Below are 21,691 nucleotides of genomic sequence, written 5' to 3'. Positions count from 1 at the left end.
ATTGTTGTCATATGAAGAGAAATTTTAGATAAAACCTAACGGTGCTCATAGGCCATTGGACATAAACATTACACAAGTTGTAAAATGCAAATTCAACAATGAGTGGTTTGGATGGAATCAGTGGCTAGCTGCAAGTGTTGCAAAGCAATCACTAGCCTGCTATACAGTGGAGTGGGTGTGTGGTCCAAGTCTGGGTCTATGGGTCTCTTTTCCAAGCTAAAAAGTATTAACATTAAACATTGGCAATGCTGTCAATCCAGCATGACTTCTGCCGCGCTCAAAACAACTGGAAACTAGGAACTGGGAAATATCAGACTTCAGTGAGTTCAAGACAACTGGGAACTCAGAAAAAAACAAGCTCCGACTGGGAAAATACGTTTTCAACGGTCATCCAACTCGGATTTGCAAGTTGGGAACTCAGGGCTCTTTCTAGAGCTCCGACCTGAAGATCACTTACGTCATGATTCGCCTTTGTTTTTTCCCCCGAGTTCCCAGTTGTCTTGAAAGCGCCATAAAATCCAGAGAATGCCAGACTTTGATGACAAAGTTTGATGACAAAATTTGTCCACAAGAAAGAATGCCCCACCATCTTCCTGTTCAAGTGAGCACAGCACAACAAGGTGAGTCCAAAAAGGTATTGCATGCTGCTGCATATATTATGTAATATGCCATGGAGATATGCATACAAAGTAATACTAAGTGTATGTTGTGTAGTAAGCTGTTAGTAGCCCACGTGCCTCACCCTAATAATTTGCTCCCTTTTCCCCTCATAACTTAGCCTACTGTTCTGACTTGGTGGTGCACAAGTAGCCTATAGCCTGTTTTAGAGAAATGTCATCATCAAATATTGTAAGAGCTTTCATTGTCTGCTTATATGCCCCCTTTATTTATCCTACGGTTCTGACTTGGTGTACAGGGAGAATACTGTAAGAACGGCCCATGTTCTGAATTCTGTCGCTGTACATTTCAAAAGTGCTGAACAAATAGTTATATTGACTAAGTCTGTCCTAACTCGCTCATTATTGTCTTAATCAAAATTATGGATTGCCTCTTATCCGCTTGTCATCCCCTTATGCCTTAGTTTGTACATCTCAATTGTCAGTAGAAAAACACATTTGTTTAAGCAAGTCAGCCATATCAGCTATGTTTTTAAAAAAGGCAGTAAACGAGGCTGAATAAACTGTTTCGCTGCCAGACAAGGATCCACTGATAGCCAGGTGTAGCAGTGGTAAGGATTCACTACATGGTGCTGAAAATAAAGCTCTGCTGTTGGGACAGCTTTATGTAGGCCCTAACAGTTTGTGGGCACTGTTTGTCACCGTTATAGTCCAATTCATGTATTGTTTAGTGTTGTGTTGTGTAGTGGCTTATGCATTAAAAAAAAAACAATTGGTTTGCCCCACCAAGATTTATATGCTAAAATCGCCACTGTGTCAGTCACTCAGTCAAAACGGAAAGGTGTTGCAGAAATTGTTAGAGAGCAAAAAAAAAGCACTTGAGGCTGATGCTGCTAAATGTGTGAAATTAAACAACTTAATTTGCTACAAGTTCAGGTTCTGCTGGTCTGAATGCTCCGTCTGTGAGAAATGACAGATAAGCTGCTGTGGTGCAGTCGAGGTAGGAAAAAAAAGGAGAAAGACACATTTACGTACACTAACACAGATCATGTAGCCTACTGCTGCCAGTTAGGCATCATATTTTGTCTGTATATTGTATGAAATATATTTCATACCTATTATAGTAGGCTAATTAGCGAATGGGGGATTCGGAGGAACATTTAGATACTAGGCTCCCTGCAAAATAGTCTAACAAGCCATTAGATTGGCTTTTATAACATGTAGGTAAGGCAATAGCCCTCTGTTAAGACATTTATACAGTGCTTTTTGCTAAACACAAGTCACCATGTATAAAGGTAAATTGGGGCAATACACCCAGTCACTACAAAGATACAGGCGTCTTTCCTAACTCAGTTGCCAGAGAAGAAGGAAACTGCTCAAGGATTTCACCATGCCAATGGTGATTTTAAAACAGTTATAGAGATTAATGGTTGTGATATGAGAAAACTGAGGATGGATCAACAACATTGTAGTTACTCCACAATACTAACCTAAATGACAGAGTGAAAAGAAGAAAGCCTGTACAAAACTAAAATATTCCAAAACATGCATCCGGTTTGTTGCAAAGAAATGTACTTTTTGTCCTGAATACAAAGCATTATGTTTGGGGGATATCAACACATCACTGAGTACCACTCATCATATTTTCATGCATGGTGGTGGCTGTATCATATTATGGGTATGCTTGTCATCGGCAAGGACTATGAAGTTTTTTGGGATAAAAAGAATGTTGGATGTTCCTGGGTGGCCTAGTTACAGTTTTTACTTAAATCGGCTTGAAGATCAATGGCAAGTCCTGAAAATGACTGTCTAGCAATGATCAACAATCAACTTGACTGAGCTTGAAGAATTTTCTAAAGAATAATGGGCAAATATTGTACAATACAGGTGTGCAAAGCTCTGTATTTCATTTTAATACATTTGCAAACATTTCTAAAAACATGTTTTCCCTTTGTTGTTGTAGGGTATTGTGTCCAGATGGGTGAGAGATAAAAATATCTATTTAATCCATTTTGAATTCAGGCTGTAACACAACAAAATGTGGAATAAGTTCATGGGTATGAATACTTTCTTAAGGCACTGTAAACACTTAGCTATGTGGGCAGGGAGGAACACTTGAAATGCACTACTTTTAAATTGATAATTAGGCCTTTAAAATATATTATATAAGCCAATAGTCATCTACAAGACATTTATTCCATGATTTTCCTCTTTGTCTAATATCCAGTACCAATCAAAAGTTTGGAAACCCCTATTCATTCCAGGGTTTTTCTTTATTTTTACTATTTTCTACATTGTGTCCAAACTTTTGACTGGTACTGTATGTGTTTATTCATTCAGAACTAGTATGGGTAACACTTTACATTAAGGGTCCGTAAAAAAACATTTACAAGGTATTTATAAATTGTGTGTTCCCCATGTATGAATCATTACTCCCAAAATAATAAACCATTTACTAATCTTTCGTAAAGTATTTTTTGCAGTCCCTAATCTAAAGTGAGTGCTATTTATACTTTATAAATACTTTATCAATGTTTTGAGTGACCAGTGGAATTTCTCACAGTACCTGGTAAAAGAACAAGCACACAACACAGGATGTTTCAGGAAATATACTGTATATACATGAATAACTGTGAATAACTAGCTTACTAACATTTACAAATGTGGGAGTAAGAATGAATAAATGATCAGCTAATGGTTTTAAATTCCTTATAAATGGTTTACTATGGACCCTTAAAATAAACTGTTACCCTCGGCTAGGATATTGCTGGGCTCCCCTGGTCTTCTGGTCCCAGTTATTCTAGGCTTAACAGCACAGACAGCTCAGCTGCAACAGTCAAGTGTAGTGGACGTAGGGAGATAACAGAGAGAGAGAGAGAGCGCGCAAGAGAGAGCGAGAGAGAGAGAGACTCACTGATACATGTACTACCAGTCAATTGATATTTTGGCTCTATATTATATATGTAATAGTAATTAACCCTTAGGATAGGGAGGGACATGTATTACAGCAATATTAGTAGTAAGGCTTTCACAAGGTATTATCAGCCAATGCTCATCTATTAGGCATTTATTTAGTAATCGTTCTTCTTCATCTAATAAATGTGTTTATTCATTCACAACTAGGATGCTGCTGGGCCCAGCACTGACAGTGTGGTCTTCTGATACCAGTGCTGTGGGAAAGGATGCTATGCAGAGACAGCTCAGAGGTGAGTGCAGTGGACATAGGAAGAAAACAGCAATTAACACTTTGGAGTGACAGACAGAGATATACAGAGTGACAGCAGAGAAGATGCAAAGACATACTGCACAACATGGAGGCAACAGAGGCAACATAAGCATTTCTGAAGAGAACATACAGTGCCTTCGGAAAGTATTCAGACCCCTTGAATTTTTCCACATTTTGTTTTACGTTACAGCCTTATTCTAAAATTGATTAAATCGTTTTCCCCCCTCATCAATCTACACACAATATCCCATAATGACAAAGCAAAAGCAGGTTCTTAGAAATTTGAGCAATTTTTAAAAAAAACAGTGCCTTCGGAAAGTATTCAGACCCCTTGACTTTTTCCACATTTTGTTTTACGTTACAGCATTATTCGAAAATGGATTAAATTGGGGGTTTTTCTCCTCATTAATCTACACACAATACGCCATAATAACAAAGCAAAAACGTTTTTTTATAAATTTGTGCAAATTTATAAAAAAAGAAAAATGGAAACATAACATTTCCATAAGTATTCAGACTTTGTTAAAGCTTAACTCAGTCCTTTACTCAGTACTTTGTTAAAGCACCTTTGGCAGCGATTACAGCATCAAGCTTGGCACACTTGTATTTGGGTAGTTTCTCCCATTCTTCTCTGCAGATCCTCTCAAGCTCTGTCAGGGCGGCAGGGTAGCCTAGTGGTTAGAGCGTTGGGCTAGTAACCAAAAGGTTGCAAGTTGAAATCCCTGCGATGACAAGGTACAAACCTGTCGTTCTGCCCCTGAACAAGGCAGTTAACCCACTGTTCCTAGGCTGTCATTGAAAATAAGAATTTGTTCTTAACTAACTTGCCTAGTTAAATAAAGGTAAAAATTGGATGGGGAGCTTTTCTGCACAGCTATTTTAAGGTTTCCCCAGAGATGTTCGATCGGGTTCAAGTCCGGGCTCTGGCTGGGCCACTTAAGATCTCTCAGTACTTTACTTCTGTTGTCTTGGCTGTGTGCTTATGGTCGTTGTCCTGTTGGAAGATGAACCTTTGCCCCAGTCTGAGGTCCTGAGAGCTTTGGAGCAGGTTTTCATCAAGGATCTCTCAGTACTTTACTCCATTCATCTGTGCCTCAACCCTGACTAGTCTCCCAGTCCCTTCCGCTGAAAAACATCCACACAGCATGATGCTGCCACCACCATGCTTCACCGTAGGGATGGTGCCAGGTTTCCTCCAGATGTGATGCTTGGCATTCATGTCAAAGAGTTCAATCGTGGTTTCATCAGACCAGAGAATCTTGTTTCTCATGGTCTGATAGTCTTTTGGTGCCTTTTGGCAAACTCCAATCTGTCTGTCATGTGCCTTTTACTGAGGAGTGGCTTGTTTTTTTCTCTGACATGCACTGTCAACTGTGGGACCTTAAATAGACAGGTGTGTGCCTTTTCAAACCACGACCAATCAATTGAACTTACCACAGCTGAACTCCAATCAACTTGTAGAAACAGCTCAAGGATGATCAATGGAAACAGGATGTACCTGAGCTCAATTTCGAGTCTCATAGCAAAGGGTCTGAATACTTATGTAAATTAATAGATTTGCAAACATTTCTAAAAACTGTTTTCGCTTTGTCAATATGGGATATATATAATTTTGCCTTGCACCTTTCTTAGTGTGTGCATGCATGCGTTTGCACATGCTTGTTTGTCTTTCAGTCTGTCTGTCTATATCATAGATGGCATACATAAATGGATAAACCCATCAATGATGTCACACCATTCATTTCTATGTGAAGCCTGAACAGCGCATTTGAATTCAAGGAAGTTGATTTTAGCGACTAAGATGGCATCTCATGGGGAATATTTTCAAGATATAATGTGCAGTTTGAGCTAGTCCAGGAAGTGACGTTGCAGGCTAGCTCAGTGCTGACCCCTCTCATTGAGGATCTCAAGTTGAAGGCCGACCGGGTGGACCCTCGGTCAGGGTCGGTCGGGGTCTCAACTTACTGTAGAGAGTTAGAATGGTAGAATGCAAAGGTGCAATTTCGAAATTTGGTTGTGCATCAGCAATTTTTCTCTTGTTATGTCAGTCACTGACAGTTCCAAAATTAGCCCATATCATCAAAAAAATCTTTAGATTGGTAAATTAGTCTAGCGGCCAGCTATCTAAACTTGTACAGCTATCTATACTTGTACGGCAAATTTTCTCTCCGCCTCATGACAAAATGTATAGAATTGCAGCATGCTAACTATAAAACTTCAATTTATCTCTACTGTCAAGAGGGGTCCGCTAAAATGTTTTGCTTTCAAGATGGGGGGCCCCAAAACCAAAATTTAACTTAGAGCCCCCAAAAGGCTAGGGCTGGCTCTGACTGCATGTGTGGGTATGGATGTGGGCATGCAGACCCGCGAGCCACTGAGGCTCCTCATGATAGCCCCCACCCCCATCAAAGTTGCCCATCCCTGATTTATACGAAGATGGCCCTTTTCCCGTTGAGGTTTTCTCATTCACTATAATGGAGGAACCCGGTCGGCCTTGAACTTCAGGGCTTCAATGAGAGGGGACAGAGGTTCTCCCCTGGTCTGTATAGGATCCACTCTAGTCCAGTACCTGATGTTATTGGTGAGTCCAGTATCAGGGTCCACAGCACTAACCCGTCCCACGGTGCAGGCAGGAGGGCAGTTCTCCGACACATCCATACGGTAGCGAGCCCGGGAGAAGCGGGGCGGCTCGTCTGCGTCCAGCACGGCCACCCGGATGGAGGCGCGGTCCTTAAAGGGCCCACGACGGAGGAAACGAGGGTCCACCATGGGGTTCAACACCTCCACGGAGAAAGAGTAGGAGCTACGACTCTCATAGTCCACAGGCTGCAGAGAGGGAGTGAGGGACAGTTATTGATACACCCGCAATAACATCTGCTAAATATGTGTATGTGACAAATACAATTTGATATGGATTGAGAGGGAGAGAGAGAGAGAGAGAGAGAGAGAGAGAGAGAGAGAGAGAGAGAGAGAGAGAGAGGGGAACGAGGTTACAGTAACTACATGTTGGTTCTGTAGTGTAACATTGCCAAGTGATCGTGTATCACACTTTCCCTTTACAACACCGGTAGTTAATGTGTTCACATTCTCATGTGTGCTCCTGGGTATGGTGTGGAAACAGACACATTTCCATACAAACGCAATAAGCTCACCTTGACTGTGAAAACAAAATCACATTGACATTTCGCAAACGTATGTTTTATTCAGTGGTAGAAACTTAAACATCAGCATCAAGTATGATGCACTGACCTGGTTGACTACAGGCACGTAATGTACCCATGCTATTACATTCACAGATGTAGTCAGACATGTAGGAAGCTGTGAGGGTTTCATGATACAGCTCCAATCTCATCTGAATCTGGCATCTGCTGAGACGTTATGACTGTCTGCCTGTCTGTCTTTCTGGCTGGCTGCTCATTGTGGTTTCTCTTAGCAGGAGGGTTCCTCTAGGAATGAGCCCGTCTCTGATCAGATCAGGAGAGGTGATTGCTAGCAGGGGCCAAGCCCTACTTTGATTACATTTTGGAGAGCGACACGGCTGGGTCTGGTTAAAAACAGTGTTCTAAGGTTTTCTTACATGCCAATATTGGACGGAGTCAGTATGATTGGCGGAAATATGCAGACTGGACTGGACTAGGAATAAATAGAGTGATTTGGTATGAGCAATATTCAACGCATGAGTGAAAAAAAACTATCTTTGAATGTCCCTGTAGGAGGAAAATATGGATCTTTTTCTCTTCTTTCTGATCTCCCCTCTTTTTTTCATTTTCTCACAGTTGTAAAGAACTGCATTCTCTTACAAGAAATCTGTAATCTTAACAGGACAGAGATTGATTAAAAACGAGGCAGTGAGAAAAGGGGAATTGAAGGGCACAGATATTGAAATATAGGCAATACGGGAAGATTTCCAAGCAGGAAAAAGGGAAATGTCAGAGAGAGAGAGAGAGAGAGAGCCAGGGAGAGTGAGAGAGAGGGAGTGAGGGGGTAGACAGAGAGAAAGGTTCTCTAACAGGATCCCATTAGAGGGAGAGAGAGACAATCTGTCTGAGGAGGAGAGATGTCACTTACACTGTGAACACACACTTATCACCCACTCCCTCCCTTCCCCCCTCCCTCCCTTCATTCCTCCCTCCCGCCCTCCCTCTCTCCCATGCACTCCATCACAGTCTCCACTCCCATCCTAGTGTGTAGAGGTCCATCTCTGACACCCAGAACACACACTCATCTCTTTCTCTCGCTCAGGCTTACAGAAAGCACTTATCACAACCACCACCTCCCTTTTTCTGTCTCACTTCCTCTTCCTATGCTGCTTTCTCTCTCCATCTCTCTCTTTCACTCTTCCACTCGCACTCTCTCACTCTCCCACTCTCACTCTCACTCTCACGGTGCATGTACACTAGATAGCGATAAATTGCCGTGTGCCGCTTAGGCCGCACATTGTGACTTGCTTGTGGACGTGCTGGCAGCATATGGCAGCATATAGCAGCACGTTTGATTGTGTGTCAAGAATTCAGCATAGCAAGTTTGTATGACCGTCTGGTTATTAAATGGGTACATAGTTCAATAGTAATATCCTCTGAAACGCTCTGGTGACAAACAAACTTTGCTTCCCTGTTTCCAATTGTCCACATGGCTGGGAGAACCTATTCAAGTAAGTAAATACATGTCGAAAATGTAAAACACGATGTATTATTAGACTAGCTACAGTGCAGGCTAACTCAGATGAGCTGCTAAATGAGCTAGCTGGTTGGCTAGCTAGCTATCTAGCTAACTTCACATACTGTATAGATAGCTAGCTAAGTGAATAAAATATCACCTTCTACCTAACTTCATATTAGCTAGCTATCTTGATGTATTTATCACTGTAAAAAAACAAACTCCAAATGTGTTTGTAGGTAGCTAGCTAACAGCCATGGAGGAGGGTGAAAGGATAGCAGCCCCAACTGTCAGTGAGAGAGTAGGCTATTCTGGATAGGGCAGGTACTTTTGTGCAGTTCCAGTCCCTAGAAGTGAGGACGGAGATAATAGTAACATAATATTCAGTGCGGTGTAATTTCTTGTGAGGTTTTCTGGCCTCAGATAAAGAGAGCTATGAAAGCCTGTCTACACACGAAGAGGTCCCAATGAAGAGCAGTGGTTCTCAGTCCTGGTCCTGGGGACTCAAAGGGGTGCACATTTTAGTTTTTGCCTTAGCACTGCACAGCTGATTCAAATGATTAACTCATCATCAAGCTTCAAGTGGTATTTATGTATTCATTTGTGACGCTATCCTTGATATGATCCTGTTATTGTCACATGCTACACATGTATATATGTGTGTCCATGCATCTATCAATCCAATGTAATCTACAATGACCTGGTGATGTAAATGTCATTAATAATTACATTGTCTTCCATATTCCTACAGATACCTTGTAACTGGAGATTCCTTCAAAACGATTGCCTACAGTTAACGTGTAGACCACTGCAAGGTTGGGTGCCCAGGGCCATCTGGAGGAATTCAGGTGTGTGAAGGCTACCTGTGTCCTGCATAACATCATGAGGATGGACACGAGGACCAGGAGGGGATCTGCAGCTCACCGCCGTGTGCTAGAGGAGAAGGCTGCTGCTCTGCAGAATGTTCCAAGGATGGGGTCCAACAACGCAGCAAGAGAGGCAATCTGTGTGCGGGAGATCTTCACCTCCTACTTCTTCGACGAGGTTGCTGTTCCCTGGCAACACCATAGACTACACTATGCACAACCAAAGGCTCTTTTAAGAGCCATTCACATTGCAATAAGAGTATTCTTCCATTTACTTAGCTATGTCAACTGCAGTTATTCAATTCACCGTTTCTCTCCCTTTGATTTCTACTTCTCAGGTGAGGGTGCTGTTTCGGTAAGGGTGCGATGTCTGTACAAAAACAAAACAGGCTATTTTGAATCCCCCATATTGAAAAAAAATGTAGAACAATTAAACACCCTATAACCCACACCTACACACTCATGTATCAATCTGATGGATTGTGTTGGGCACTAAGCAGGCTCAGGTGTATAACTGTGGCTCCTTCCACCTTCAAAGAATAGGCAAGAGGGCCAACCATGGAGAATAGTAAGACACTTCATTATTTCTATAACTACGCTATATTGTTTGTCCTCGTGTGTCTGCATGTTTTTCAGCATAAAGTACTCTGCAGCCACTTAGTGTGGACACCAGGTGAGACCACACACACAGATTTCTGTTGAACACTGTCTCTTTAACTACCTTATTTTCTCAATATGTCTCTCTCCTTCACTTCATCCCTCTCTCCCCTTCTCCCTAAATCCTCTAGGTTATATCAGCTGTGTCGGTGAATCTCTCCCGCATCTGAACTGGCTACATAGAGGGCGCAGCATGATCAGAGGTGAGAGGTCACTTGGTCAGGTCAACAGGAAGTATTATTAAAGAGATGCTTTACATTGAAATACAGATAGAGATGCAGTAGTCCCAGAGTTAATGATCCCAGGTCAGTTTTGCATTTCACCTCCTGATTATTATGATGAATAACAATGTTAGAATACAAAATAAAAACATAAACATGCCATCTCTCTCCATCTGTCCCTACTCTGCAGGTATGTTTTGATGTGAGAGAGGATGCCAACCCCCAGACCCGTCATCGCCACCTCACCAGCTTTTAAGATAACCTTCGGGCTGACTGGGAGCCCAAGACTGGTTAGGAGACGCCACTAGAGACACTATTATGTAATTGTGATGAACTGAGAGAATATTTGGGCAGCACTGTGATTCATTAATCATATGCTGCCTTCCCTGCCCGTATGTTCTTACATCTTTCCCTTTCTGTCTTTTACACCTCTCTCGCCACCTCTTTCTTCCTCTGTTTTTGTAATGCACAACATATGTGCATTAAAGTACAGATTGAACTTGTATTTATAATATTACAATTATAATATTTATAATGCATGTATTTATAACACTTGGATAATGAACTTCTTTCAATAAAATGTTTCACATTCTCTACTGGTTGAAATGAAGTCTCTCATTTGATGAAATACTACACCTATCCTGTATTTCAGATCAATGCAGATGAAGGAAATTAGATATTGAGATGAACCGGTTTTAGAGTATTTACATGATGCATAGGAAGTGTAGTGTACTGTTTTTAAAAATATATTTCGGTATATATGAATTATAAATCAGCCTTTAACTAGTTAAATCATGTTTCTAGTTTACTAGTTACAATGTGAAACCATTGATGTCCCAGGACCAGGATTGGTAAACACTGTTGAAGTGTATAATTGTAGTACATACATGTAGACACAGCATCATTCAAAGACTGGAATTTGATACTCCTGGTATTGGATATGACTGAAAAATAATCTCAAAGACATTCATAACTGAACTGCACCTTTATTTGCCAAGGTAGAGTTACATGATCAGTGAATATATTAAATGTACAGGCGGGAGGATGTGAGGATCTCATGCATGGTAATAACTACATGTACAGTGAGGGAAAAAAGTATTTGATCCCCTGCTAATTTTTTACGTTTGCCCACTGACAAAGAAATGATCAGTCTATAATTTTAATGGTAGGTTTATTTGAACAGTGAGAGACAGAACAACAACAAAAAAATCCAGAAAAACGCATGTCAAAAGTGTTATAAATTGATTTGCATTTTAATGAGGGAAATAAGTATTTGACCCCCTCTCAATCAGAAAGATTTCTGGCTCCCAGGTGTCTTTTATACAGGTAACGAGCTGAGATTAGAAGCACACTCTTAAAGGGAATGCTCCTAATCTCAGTTTGTTACCTGTATAAAAGACACCTGTCCACAGAAGCAATCAATCAATCAGATTCCAAACTCTCCACCATGGCCAAGACCAAAGAGCTCTCCAAGGATGTCAGGGACAAGATTGTAGACCTACACAAGGCTGGAATGGGCTACAAGACCATCGCCAAGCAGCTTGGTGAGAAGGTGACAACAGTTGGTGCGATTATTCGCAAATGGAAGAAACACAAAAAAACTGTCAATCTCCCTCGGCCTGGGGCTCCATGCAAGATCTCACCTCGTGGAGTTGCAATGATCATGAGAACGGTGAGGAATCAGCCCAGAACTACACGGGAGGATCTTGTCAATGATCTCAAGGCAGCTGGGACCATAGTAACCAAGAAACTACGCCTTGAAGGACTGAAATCCTCCATCGCCCGCAAGGTCCCCCTGCTCAAGAATACATATACATGCCCGTCTGAAGTTTGCCAATGAACATCTAAATGATTCAGAGGACAACTGGTGAAAGTGTTGTGGTCAGATGAGACCAAAATGGAGCTCTTTGACATCAACTCAACTCGCCGTGTTTGAAGGAGGAGGAATGCTGCCTATGACCCCAAGAACACCATCCCCACCGTCAAACATGGAGGTGGAAACATTATGCTTTGGGGGTGTTTTTCTGCTAAGGGGACAGGACAACTTCACTGCATCAAAGGGACGATGGACGGGGCCATGTACCGTCACATCTTGGGTGAGAACCTCCTTCCCTCAGCCAGGGCATTGAAAATGGGTCGTGGATGGGTATTCCAGCATGACAATGACCCAAAACACACAGCCAAGGCAACAAAGGAGTGGCTCAAGAAGAAGCACATTAAGGTCCTGGAGTGGCCTAGCCAGTCTCCAGACCTTAATCCTATAGAAAATCTGTGGAGGGAGCTGAAGGTTCGAGTTGCCAAACGTCAGCCTCGAAATCTTAATGACTTGGAGAAGATCTGCAAAGAGGAGTGGGACAAAATCCCTCCTGAGATGTGTGCAAACCTGGTGGCCAACTACAAGAAAAACGTCTGACCTCTGTGATTGCCAACAAGGGTTTTGCCACCAAGTACTAAGTCATGTTTTGCAGAGGGATCAAATACTTATTTCCCTCATTAAAATGCAAATCATTTTATAACATTTTTGACGTGTTTTTCTGGATTTTTTTGTTGTTATTCTGTCTCTCACTTTTCAAATAAACCTACCATTAAAATTATAGACTGATCATTTCTTTGTCAGTGGGCAAACGTACAAAATCAGCAGGGGATCAAATACTTTTTTCCCTCACTGTATATACGACTTGCATCCTTGGCACAAAGTTATATTATATTCTACTCAATCCATAGGCTTCATTAATGTCATTGAGACTGTTTTGATACAACTGGATATGATAGCTGAGGTTCATACCTAGGTCTGAACTAATATGTATACCAAATGCTTTAGGGTTCATACACAGATCGGCTAGATAGCTAGCTACACATCCATAGGCATACAGGTATTTTTATCCTCCACTGCACAATAAGCAAGAACATAGCTAGCTACGTTATTTAATCTATCTGCATTGCATGGCAAATATCAGCAAGGCAAGCTTACAAAATTATACATTCAATTTGCAGTAAATGCTTTAGCTAGCTAGATTCTTTACATCCGCTCTTTCACAAGACGACAGCCTGGTTTGCTGGTTGTTTCAGGAGTCCCTAAAACATTAAACAACCAGAATTACAATTTCATACGCATAAAGCTAGCTAGCTAGCTTGCTAAATCGCAATTGTTGTAAATTAACTTTATGATAAAAAAATATGCGTAATCGTTTGTCTCTACATTAACTAATATTCCTCTTTACTGTACAATTTTATGCATGATTCGTTATGACGCTATAATCACTTACATTTGCTTCCATCCTAGTATTTTTGTCAGCCATCTTTGCTGAAGAAAGTCTCCAGCCTTGGGTCGCATAGCATCAAATTTGTCATGGGAACCACTCGATATGATTGGTCATCGCCCAGAGGTCACCACTGGTGATTTGCATAAAGTTGGGGAAAGTTTTTCACCGCCTCCGACGCCACCTTCGAACCACCCAAAGGTCACCGCCCTCTCTGCTTCTCACCGCTTTCCTTCCATTGAAATGAATGAGAAGTGGTGTTTCACCACACGGCATCCTGTGCTAGTGTATCATGCCCATCACTCTCCCACTCTCACTCTCCCTCTCTGTCTCTCTCTGTCTCTCTCCCTCTCTCTCCCACTCTCCGTCTCTCTCTCCCACTCTCTCTCTCACACTCTCTCTCTCCCACTCTCTCTCTCCCTCCCACTCTCTCCCTCCCTCTCTCTCACACTCTCTCTCTCCCACTCTCTCTCTCCCTCCCACTCTCTCCCTCCCACTCTCCCACAATCTCTCTCCCACTCTCTCACTCTCCCACTCTCTCTCTCTCCCACTCTTTTTTGAAATTCTAATTCTTTCTCTGTAACAATTGCCTTTTGCTACGGTCTAAGCATGAAATTAATTAACTAACCAGTAGGGCACAATAGTCAAATACATCATGCATCAAATATGGCTCATGCTCATACGTGTGTGTGTGTCGGGGGGGGAGGGGGGGGGGGCAGGCTGATCAGTGAGGCTTTAAATGATCTGAATCCGACTTCTTTGCAGCTATTGTATATGTGTAGCCAGCGTTTCCATCTTACCGTAGGGGAATATGCAAGTGAAAAATGATCTCTCTAACTGCACGATGCTGTATAAGAGCCTTCTCTATCCTGCTGGCGTAGCCTATGTGAGGTTTTACTCAATTCTCAACATTTTACATCAAGATTATGTCTTTGTCTGACTACTCACTTAAGATTGCAGACTTAGCTCTGAGCAATTTTGCAGACAGACATGCAACTTTAGTACTGATGGAACAGAGTATCCTCTAAATCTCTCCACACTTTGCTCTTTCTCTCTCCCTCCTTTCTGTCACTCACTCTGTTCATGTCCTTCCTTCCTCTCTTTTTCTCCCTCTGCCCTCTGTATGTATACTCATCCCTATATTTTTGGTATATGCCCCTTTTCCTCTCTCTTTTTCGTCCCTCTATTTCTCTTTTCCTCTCTCCCTCTCTCTCTCATTCTCTCTCTTCCATGTCCCATGTTCTATCCTCTCTCTCTCTCTCTCTCTCTCTCTCTCTCTCTCTCTCTCTCTCTCTCTCTTCCTTTCTCTCTCTCCTTCTCTCCGAGGAGATTAGTACAATCTCTCTTCTCAGTGAGAAAACAAACACAGATAATCCTCGGAGCGCTGCTAGCCGGTGACCGTGGATCAGCCAACCGTTTAAAGTGAGAGCATATGGAAATAATGGCTAACCAATGGAATTAAAGTGTCCCTAGGTGGAATCACACAGATATATGAATAGACAGCTCATACCCCCAAAAAACATACCTTGAGTGAAATCAGAGAATGTATATATTGGGGGAAGATGATCATCTTTTATGATGTAGCATATATTATTTAGCAGGAACTTTGATCCAAAGCGACTTACAGTCATGCGTGTGTACATTTGAAATCATATCCTGGCTTTGCAAGTACCATGCTCTACCAACTGAGGACAATTTCTCATTGAACTCCAAATGTTGCTGAGGATCAGTGTCATAGACCTGTGTAGCATGCAGCTGTGTAGTCAACACACTCTGGACTCAGCTAGGTCTTACTACCCTTAGGCACTTCCAGAGCTTGTGACTAGAAGGTTCTATCTGCATTTTTTTGTCCAAATGTAGTTGTTGCCATAGCCTTGTTCTGTTCAATGTTCTCTACCTATACATTATTCCTACCGCTTGACTTATTCCACATTTTGTCGTGCTACAGCCTGAATTAAAAAACGTACACACAATACCCCATAATGACAAAGTGAAAACATGTTTTTAGAAATTTTAGCAAATGTATTGAAAATGAAATATTCATTTACAAAAGTATTCACACCCCTGAGTCAATACATTGTAGAGATACCTTTGGCAGCGATTACAGCTGTGAGTCTTTCTGGGTAAGGCTCAAAGAGATTTTCACACCTGGATTGTGCAACATTTGCCCATTATTCTTTAAAAAATTCTTCAACATCTGTCAAATTGGTTGTTGATCATTGCTAGACAACCATTTTCTGGTCTTGCCATAGATTTTCTGGTAGATTTAAGTCAAAACTGTAACTCGGTCACTGTCTTCTTGGTAAGCAACTCCAGTGTAGATTTGGCCTTGTGTTTCAGATTATTGTCCTGCTGAAAGGTGAATTCATCTCCCAGTGTCTGACGGAAAGCTGACTGAACCAGGTTTTCCTCTAGGATTACTTTAGTGCATTGTTGGAAACAAAATATATGTTTTGGAATATTTAAATTCTGTACATACTTCTTTCTTTTTACTCTGTCAATTAGATTAGTATTGTTGAGTAACTACAATGTTGTTGATCCATCCTCAGTTTTCTTCTATTACAACCATTAAACTCTCTAACTGTTTTAAAATGACCATTGGCCTCATGGTGAAATCTTTGTAGTGACTGGGTGCATTGATACACCATTCAAAGTTGAATTCATAACTTCACCATGCTCAAAGGGATGTTCAAAGTCTGCTTTTTGTTATTTTTACCCATCTACCAATAGGTGCCTTTCTTTGCAAGGCATTGAAAACCTCCCTGGTCTTTGTGGTTGAATATGTGTTTTAAATTCACTGCTTGACTGAGGGACCTTACAGATAATTGTTTGTGTGGGGTACAGAGACGAGGAAGTCATTCAAAAATCATGTTAAACACTATTATTGAACACAGAGTCCATGCAACTTATTATGTGACTTGTTAAGCAAATGTTTACCCCTGAACTTATTTAGGTTTGCCGTAACAAAGGGGTTGAATGCTTACTGACTCAAAATATTTCAGCTTCTCATTTTTAATTGTTTTGTAAACATTTCAAAAAACACAATTCCACTTTGACATTATGGGGTATTGTGTTAAATCCATTTTAAATTCAGGCTGAAACACAAAAAATGTGGAAAACGTTAAGTGGTGTGAATACTTTTCTAAAGGCACTGTATATACTCTAAATACCCTGATTCATGTTGTTAAGTTCAAAAGAATACAATCTAAAAAAGTCTGACGCCATTCAAACCAATGAGGGTTTGGAACTTGAAAGCCACTTATCTCCGAATCATCTTTTTGCAGATAGAACCTTATAGACCCAAGCTATTGACTTCATGTAGATGTGAAAGGATTGGATACTGTAGGTATACGCAATATGGTAATAGCTCCACCTTGACCACTGACAGGGTAGGTTACACATTCCTAAAAGTGCCTATGGGGGTAACGCCTCTAAAGGTCAGTTTGGAGTTTTCTTACCACCCCTTCACTACCACATGTGAGTAGAGGGCACCATGTCAATTAACTGTCTCTGATTACAGCTGTTATATCCACCACTGGGTGGCAGCTTTGCAGAGCAGTAACAAGGAACTCCTTGCTTATTTACAGAGAAGAAGCCTTATTGTAAACCTTAGTTCACTTGATGGTTCAGGCATATATATATATATATATATATATATATATATATATATATATATATATATATATATATATATATATATTTAACATCAATGGGATTGAGATGTTTACCTGGTAGACCTGTAGTTTGCACCAACACAACGGTATGAGAGTGGCAGTGGTGTCATTTAAGACTTGAGAGATTGGATACCAAAATGTATTTCCCAATTCCAAACACATTCTAATGGCTTCGAACCTTCCCTTTCTCTGTGTTTAGGACTGTGTGCACAGGGACTAGATCTCATCTCAATCCACTGCCCTCAGAAAAGCCCATTTCAAAAAACCTACTGGTCATATAAACCTACTGCTAAATATAACCCATAAATGAATAGTTGTCTATTTTCAAATCCCCGGCCACCGTTTAGAGGTTGAATTAGGGTGACCTCTGCCCAGGCAGTTAAGAGGGAGAATCACAACAATGAGTCAGACTGAGACAAAAACTGCTAGTATCCAACAAAATGGCCCCTGAGAAAAGAGAAAAGGAGAGGAGGAGGATGAGCGAGGGGATGACAGAGGGAGAGAGAGAGAGGGAGAGAGAGAGAGTGAGAGAAAGGGAAACAGAAAGAGAGAGGGATGCGGAGAGTGAGTGAGAGAGACACAGAGAGAGAGAGATATGGAGAGAGAGGAGATAGAGTTTGCTGTGGCCCTGGGAGACTGACTGTGAATAAGCAGTGATAAGAGACAGGCAGTCTCCAGTCTTTACCCAGACTGACTGCCGGAGTGTTAACGACCCAGCTTCCCTTGCACGTCCCTGGCTAACCCTCCACCACCCTCACCTCACCCCACCTCTTCACTCTCTACCACTGCCCATGGGCCTGTCGCTGTCTGTCTCTGACAGATACACACACACACACACACACACACACACACACACACACACACACACACACACACACACACACACACACACACACACACACACTCTCTCTCTCTCTCTCTCTCTCTCCCCGCCCCCCCTCTGTCATCTGTCACATCACACAGGGCTGAACCTCAGTCTTTTAGGAAGGCGCCACCATTTTTTCCCCTTTTTTAAACAAATTACTGTATTCCTTCACACCTTCCTTCACACCACCTTTTTCTCATCCCACTGATAGTTAACAGGGATAGCTGCAAGCCAAGGTCAACAGTGTTTGTGTGTTTGTGCCTGGGCGCACTTGTGCCTGTGTATGTGTGTGCGCCTGTGTCTGTGTGTTTGCCTGTGTATGTATTCCAGTGTGCCTGTGTGTGTGTCCCCGTGCGGCTGTGTGTGTGGCTGTAAGTCTAAGATCAATGGTAGAAAGATTCTTCCCACATCGAGGTCAGGGCAGACTCAGTGGTAGCAGAGATTGTTCCAGTCGGAAATATTTTCCTCAAGGGCAAAAAGATCTCTTTCCACAAAACCCCTCCCTTTTTTTTATTTCTTCCCTCCAGACAAACTGAAAGAAATCGACAGTGAGTGATTCAGTACACACAAACCTCAACACACACACACACACACACACTTATCACATACAACACATACCCAAACACACAGCTTTTTTTTGTTGTTGTGTAAATCGTGGCGGGAGCTTAGCGCCATTTTTAGGTTTTGTTTATTTTTCTATTAGTGTGGTATCTTCTATGTTTTCCATTAGTTGCGTGTGGATTCTCTGAAAGGCGAAATCCTTTGTAACCTCCTCAAGTCTTCTTCTCAGCTACACCCACCTACCTAGCGCCCACCTATCATTCTTATCCTCCCTCTGTCACAACGACAACCGTGTGTTCCCTGAGCCAACATGGAAGAGCACTAGAGAAGACGGACGTAAAAATATCCATCTCTTCTATTTCTTTCCAGAATATCTTTTTGGGGAAGGAGGGAGACAACGTTCCATATTGGAAAAATAATTGTAGGTGTTGTTTTGGCGTCCTCAGTGCAATGGAGTCGGAATCCAAGGGGAGATAGGAGAGGGATGTGAGAGGAGAGGAGGTGATTGGAGAGGGATGTGAGAGGAGGTGTGTATTTGTTTACAAGTCGTTTTCCCTCTCATTTCTCTAGTGACTGAGCACACGGTGAATTGATCACTTCTATCTCCCTCTGCCGGATGCTGCTTAGACATTCTCTCTATGTTATTGCTCTCTCTATCTCTCGCTCTCTAACTCTATCGTTTTTTTCTCAAACAAACCTCTATTTTTCAGCCTGCCTGTCTTCCTTTGGGTGTGTTTTTCCGCTTCATTTGTGTCTCTCTCTCTTTTCTCTCTCCTCTCTTTATCACTATCTCTTCCGTCTGTTTTTGCTCTGGCTGTCTCGCTAATTTCACTCTCTTTTTCCTCCCCGACTTCCATCCAACCCCCCCCCAAGGGGCCAGGGTTCTGGTCTTGAAGCACGGTTTCAACTGCACCTACAGTCTTGCTTCTGTACTACAGTTTAACTGACGCCCGGACCAGAAATACAATTTCCATTGACAGCCACATAGAGAAGTCAGATTAGAAAATTCCAAATAAGACACTTTAGTCATGACCTTTGTCCACAAAGCATCCATTGAAAAATTCCAATAATTGTCGCTGAGGCCGATTTTTTTTCTATCACCGAAGATTTTTACATTTTATATTCATCCAATGTCTGCCATGTTTTTGGATGACGTGACGACGTCGTCGCTTCTCGCGGTGCTCCCTGTGCCCACTGAGTGCTAGTGCACATGTGATGTTGGGTCATGTAAACCGGACGCAACCCGGATATAGACGGTCCATGAATCGGCGGGTGCAAACGTGAGTAGATTACGTGAAAAACAATGGTCGGACATCTTGGACGCAGTTTCCAGTCCTTTTATACATCAGTGCCCCCACCCCTTTCCCTCACCTCTCTCTGTTTCCCCTTCCCTCTCCCCCTCTCACTGTCTCTTCCCCCCTCCCTCCCTCCCTCCCTCCCCTCTCTCTCTTATCAAAGTAACACATCCCAGGCCTGGAAATCCTTCTCAACCCTACCTCCGGCCAAGGCTTTTTTAACACATCTCACAAACCCTGGGGGTACTGTCACAGTGACACACACATCCGCAGGCACTCACACACACACACACACACACACACACACACACACACACACACACACACACACACACACACACACACACACACACACACACACACACACACACACACACACACACACACACACACACACACACACACACACACACTGGATGACCATCAGAGGCGCCTCAGAGTCTCTCATATCTCAGATCTAAGAGACAGGCTATATTAAAGAGCAGGGTATATTTTTAACACTCACACACTGTGTATGTGCCTCTTTGAAAGGCTAATTTAGCTTCAAATAGCATATTTCAGGCGTGTCTCTGAGACAGACTAGAGGTCTTTGGTGTTGCTGCTATTGATGTCAGTCAACATCAACATCACACGTGAGAGAGGCCCACTCACAGGTGAGTAATAACGCGGGAGACAGACACACATACACACACATGTTCCACGCAACAAACACAGTGTCAGCTCTCATCCCCAACCACACGTCTTCATTAGTAGATAACCCAGAGTGACAGTCAGCTCTGGGGGGAATCATCTAGAATCAGACAGCATCAAGGCAAATGTGAGCTGATTCAACAAGCACACACACAGATATGACCGTCTGGCTCAGAGAGAAAACCCTAGATATCCAGCATAGCAGGCTCACCTGTTTCCTCTCTCTCCTCCTTTCCTCCTCCTCATCATCTGTTCCATTATTCCACCCTGTTCCGCCCTCCCTCGTTCCCTCCAACCCTCTCTCTCGGGTAACATCAAACACGTTCCCTCGCTTACTCTCACATCTACCTTCCCTCTCACCTTGTTCAGTGTGATCACAGCCTCTTGGTTCGTTCCGCTGATGTTGAAGGTGTTCCCTGTCTCTCCCTCCAGGATGGTATATTCCAGCTTGGCATTGTCGCCCAGGTCAGCATCTGTTGCCGAGATACGGCCCACCTCCGCCCCCGGAACAGCCAGCTCGGACACGGAGAACGACCACATACCTGGAGAGAGAGAGAGGAGGGAGAGAGAGAGAGGAGGGAGGAAGAGAAAAAGAGAGATTTAGATAAGGGATATGATGAAAAACAGGGAGGAGGGGGAGTGAGTGAGGGAAGAGGCCATGGCAGGGGAGAGAGACATATCACAGGTTACATGACACGCCTTTCTTCTTGCCTACGTTGTTTGTGTTTGGTGAGACGAGATAGAGAGGACTCATAAATGTCAATGTCTGTGTTCGTCTCCTGCTGTTATTTCTTATCTGCTAACAAGTTTGATTATTAAAGGTCCAATGCAGCGTTTTTTTGTTTTCAATTAAAATGGTCAAAAAGAAACAACAATAGTGTCCTAGTGGGGAGGGGACATCTTAAAACTAGCTGTAATTGGTAGAGAGGTTTGCAACCCTCTTTTTTATTGGTCAATTAACTCATTTACCGCCTGGTTATGTCACCAGGCAGGCCAAAACTCCCATTCCTCCAAAACAGGCCGAAATTTCAGCCAGCCTTTTCAAACAGCTCTTACACTAAAAATGCATTATCATAATTTTCACTATTTCATAGTATTATTCC

General features: G+C 42.4%; 1 protein-coding gene and 1 long non-coding RNA gene across 2 annotated transcripts in view; one reads left to right on the top strand and one right to left on the bottom strand.

The window, feature by feature from the left end:
• Positions 1-21,691, bottom strand: part of LOC106600236 (uncharacterized) — a 129,869-nt gene that overhangs the window by 13,702 nt on the left and 94,476 nt on the right. Inside the window, exons 6-7 of the mRNA XM_014191562.3 lie at positions 20,949-21,130; positions 6,413-6,669 (exon numbers count right to left, since the gene is read on the bottom strand). Coding sequence (XP_014047037.3) covers positions 6,413-6,669; positions 20,949-21,130 — 439 coding nt within the window. The remainder of the gene's footprint in view (positions 1-6,412; positions 6,670-20,948; positions 21,131-21,691) is intronic.
• Positions 8,131-10,796, top strand: LOC145877570 (uncharacterized). Its single transcript, XR_014391895.1, has 3 exons — positions 8,131-8,494; positions 9,251-10,225; positions 10,434-10,796. It is a non-coding gene; the product is annotated as an uncharacterized LOC145877570 (long non-coding RNA).

Source organism: Salmo salar, chromosome 03 (assembly GCF_965601325.2).
Source record: "Salmo salar chromosome 03, fSalSal1, whole genome shotgun sequence".
NCBI classification, from domain to species: domain Eukaryota; kingdom Metazoa; phylum Chordata; class Actinopteri; order Salmoniformes; family Salmonidae; genus Salmo; species Salmo salar.
The sequence above is the reverse complement of the archived record's forward strand: the minus strand, read 5'-3'. Positions and strand labels throughout refer to the sequence as shown.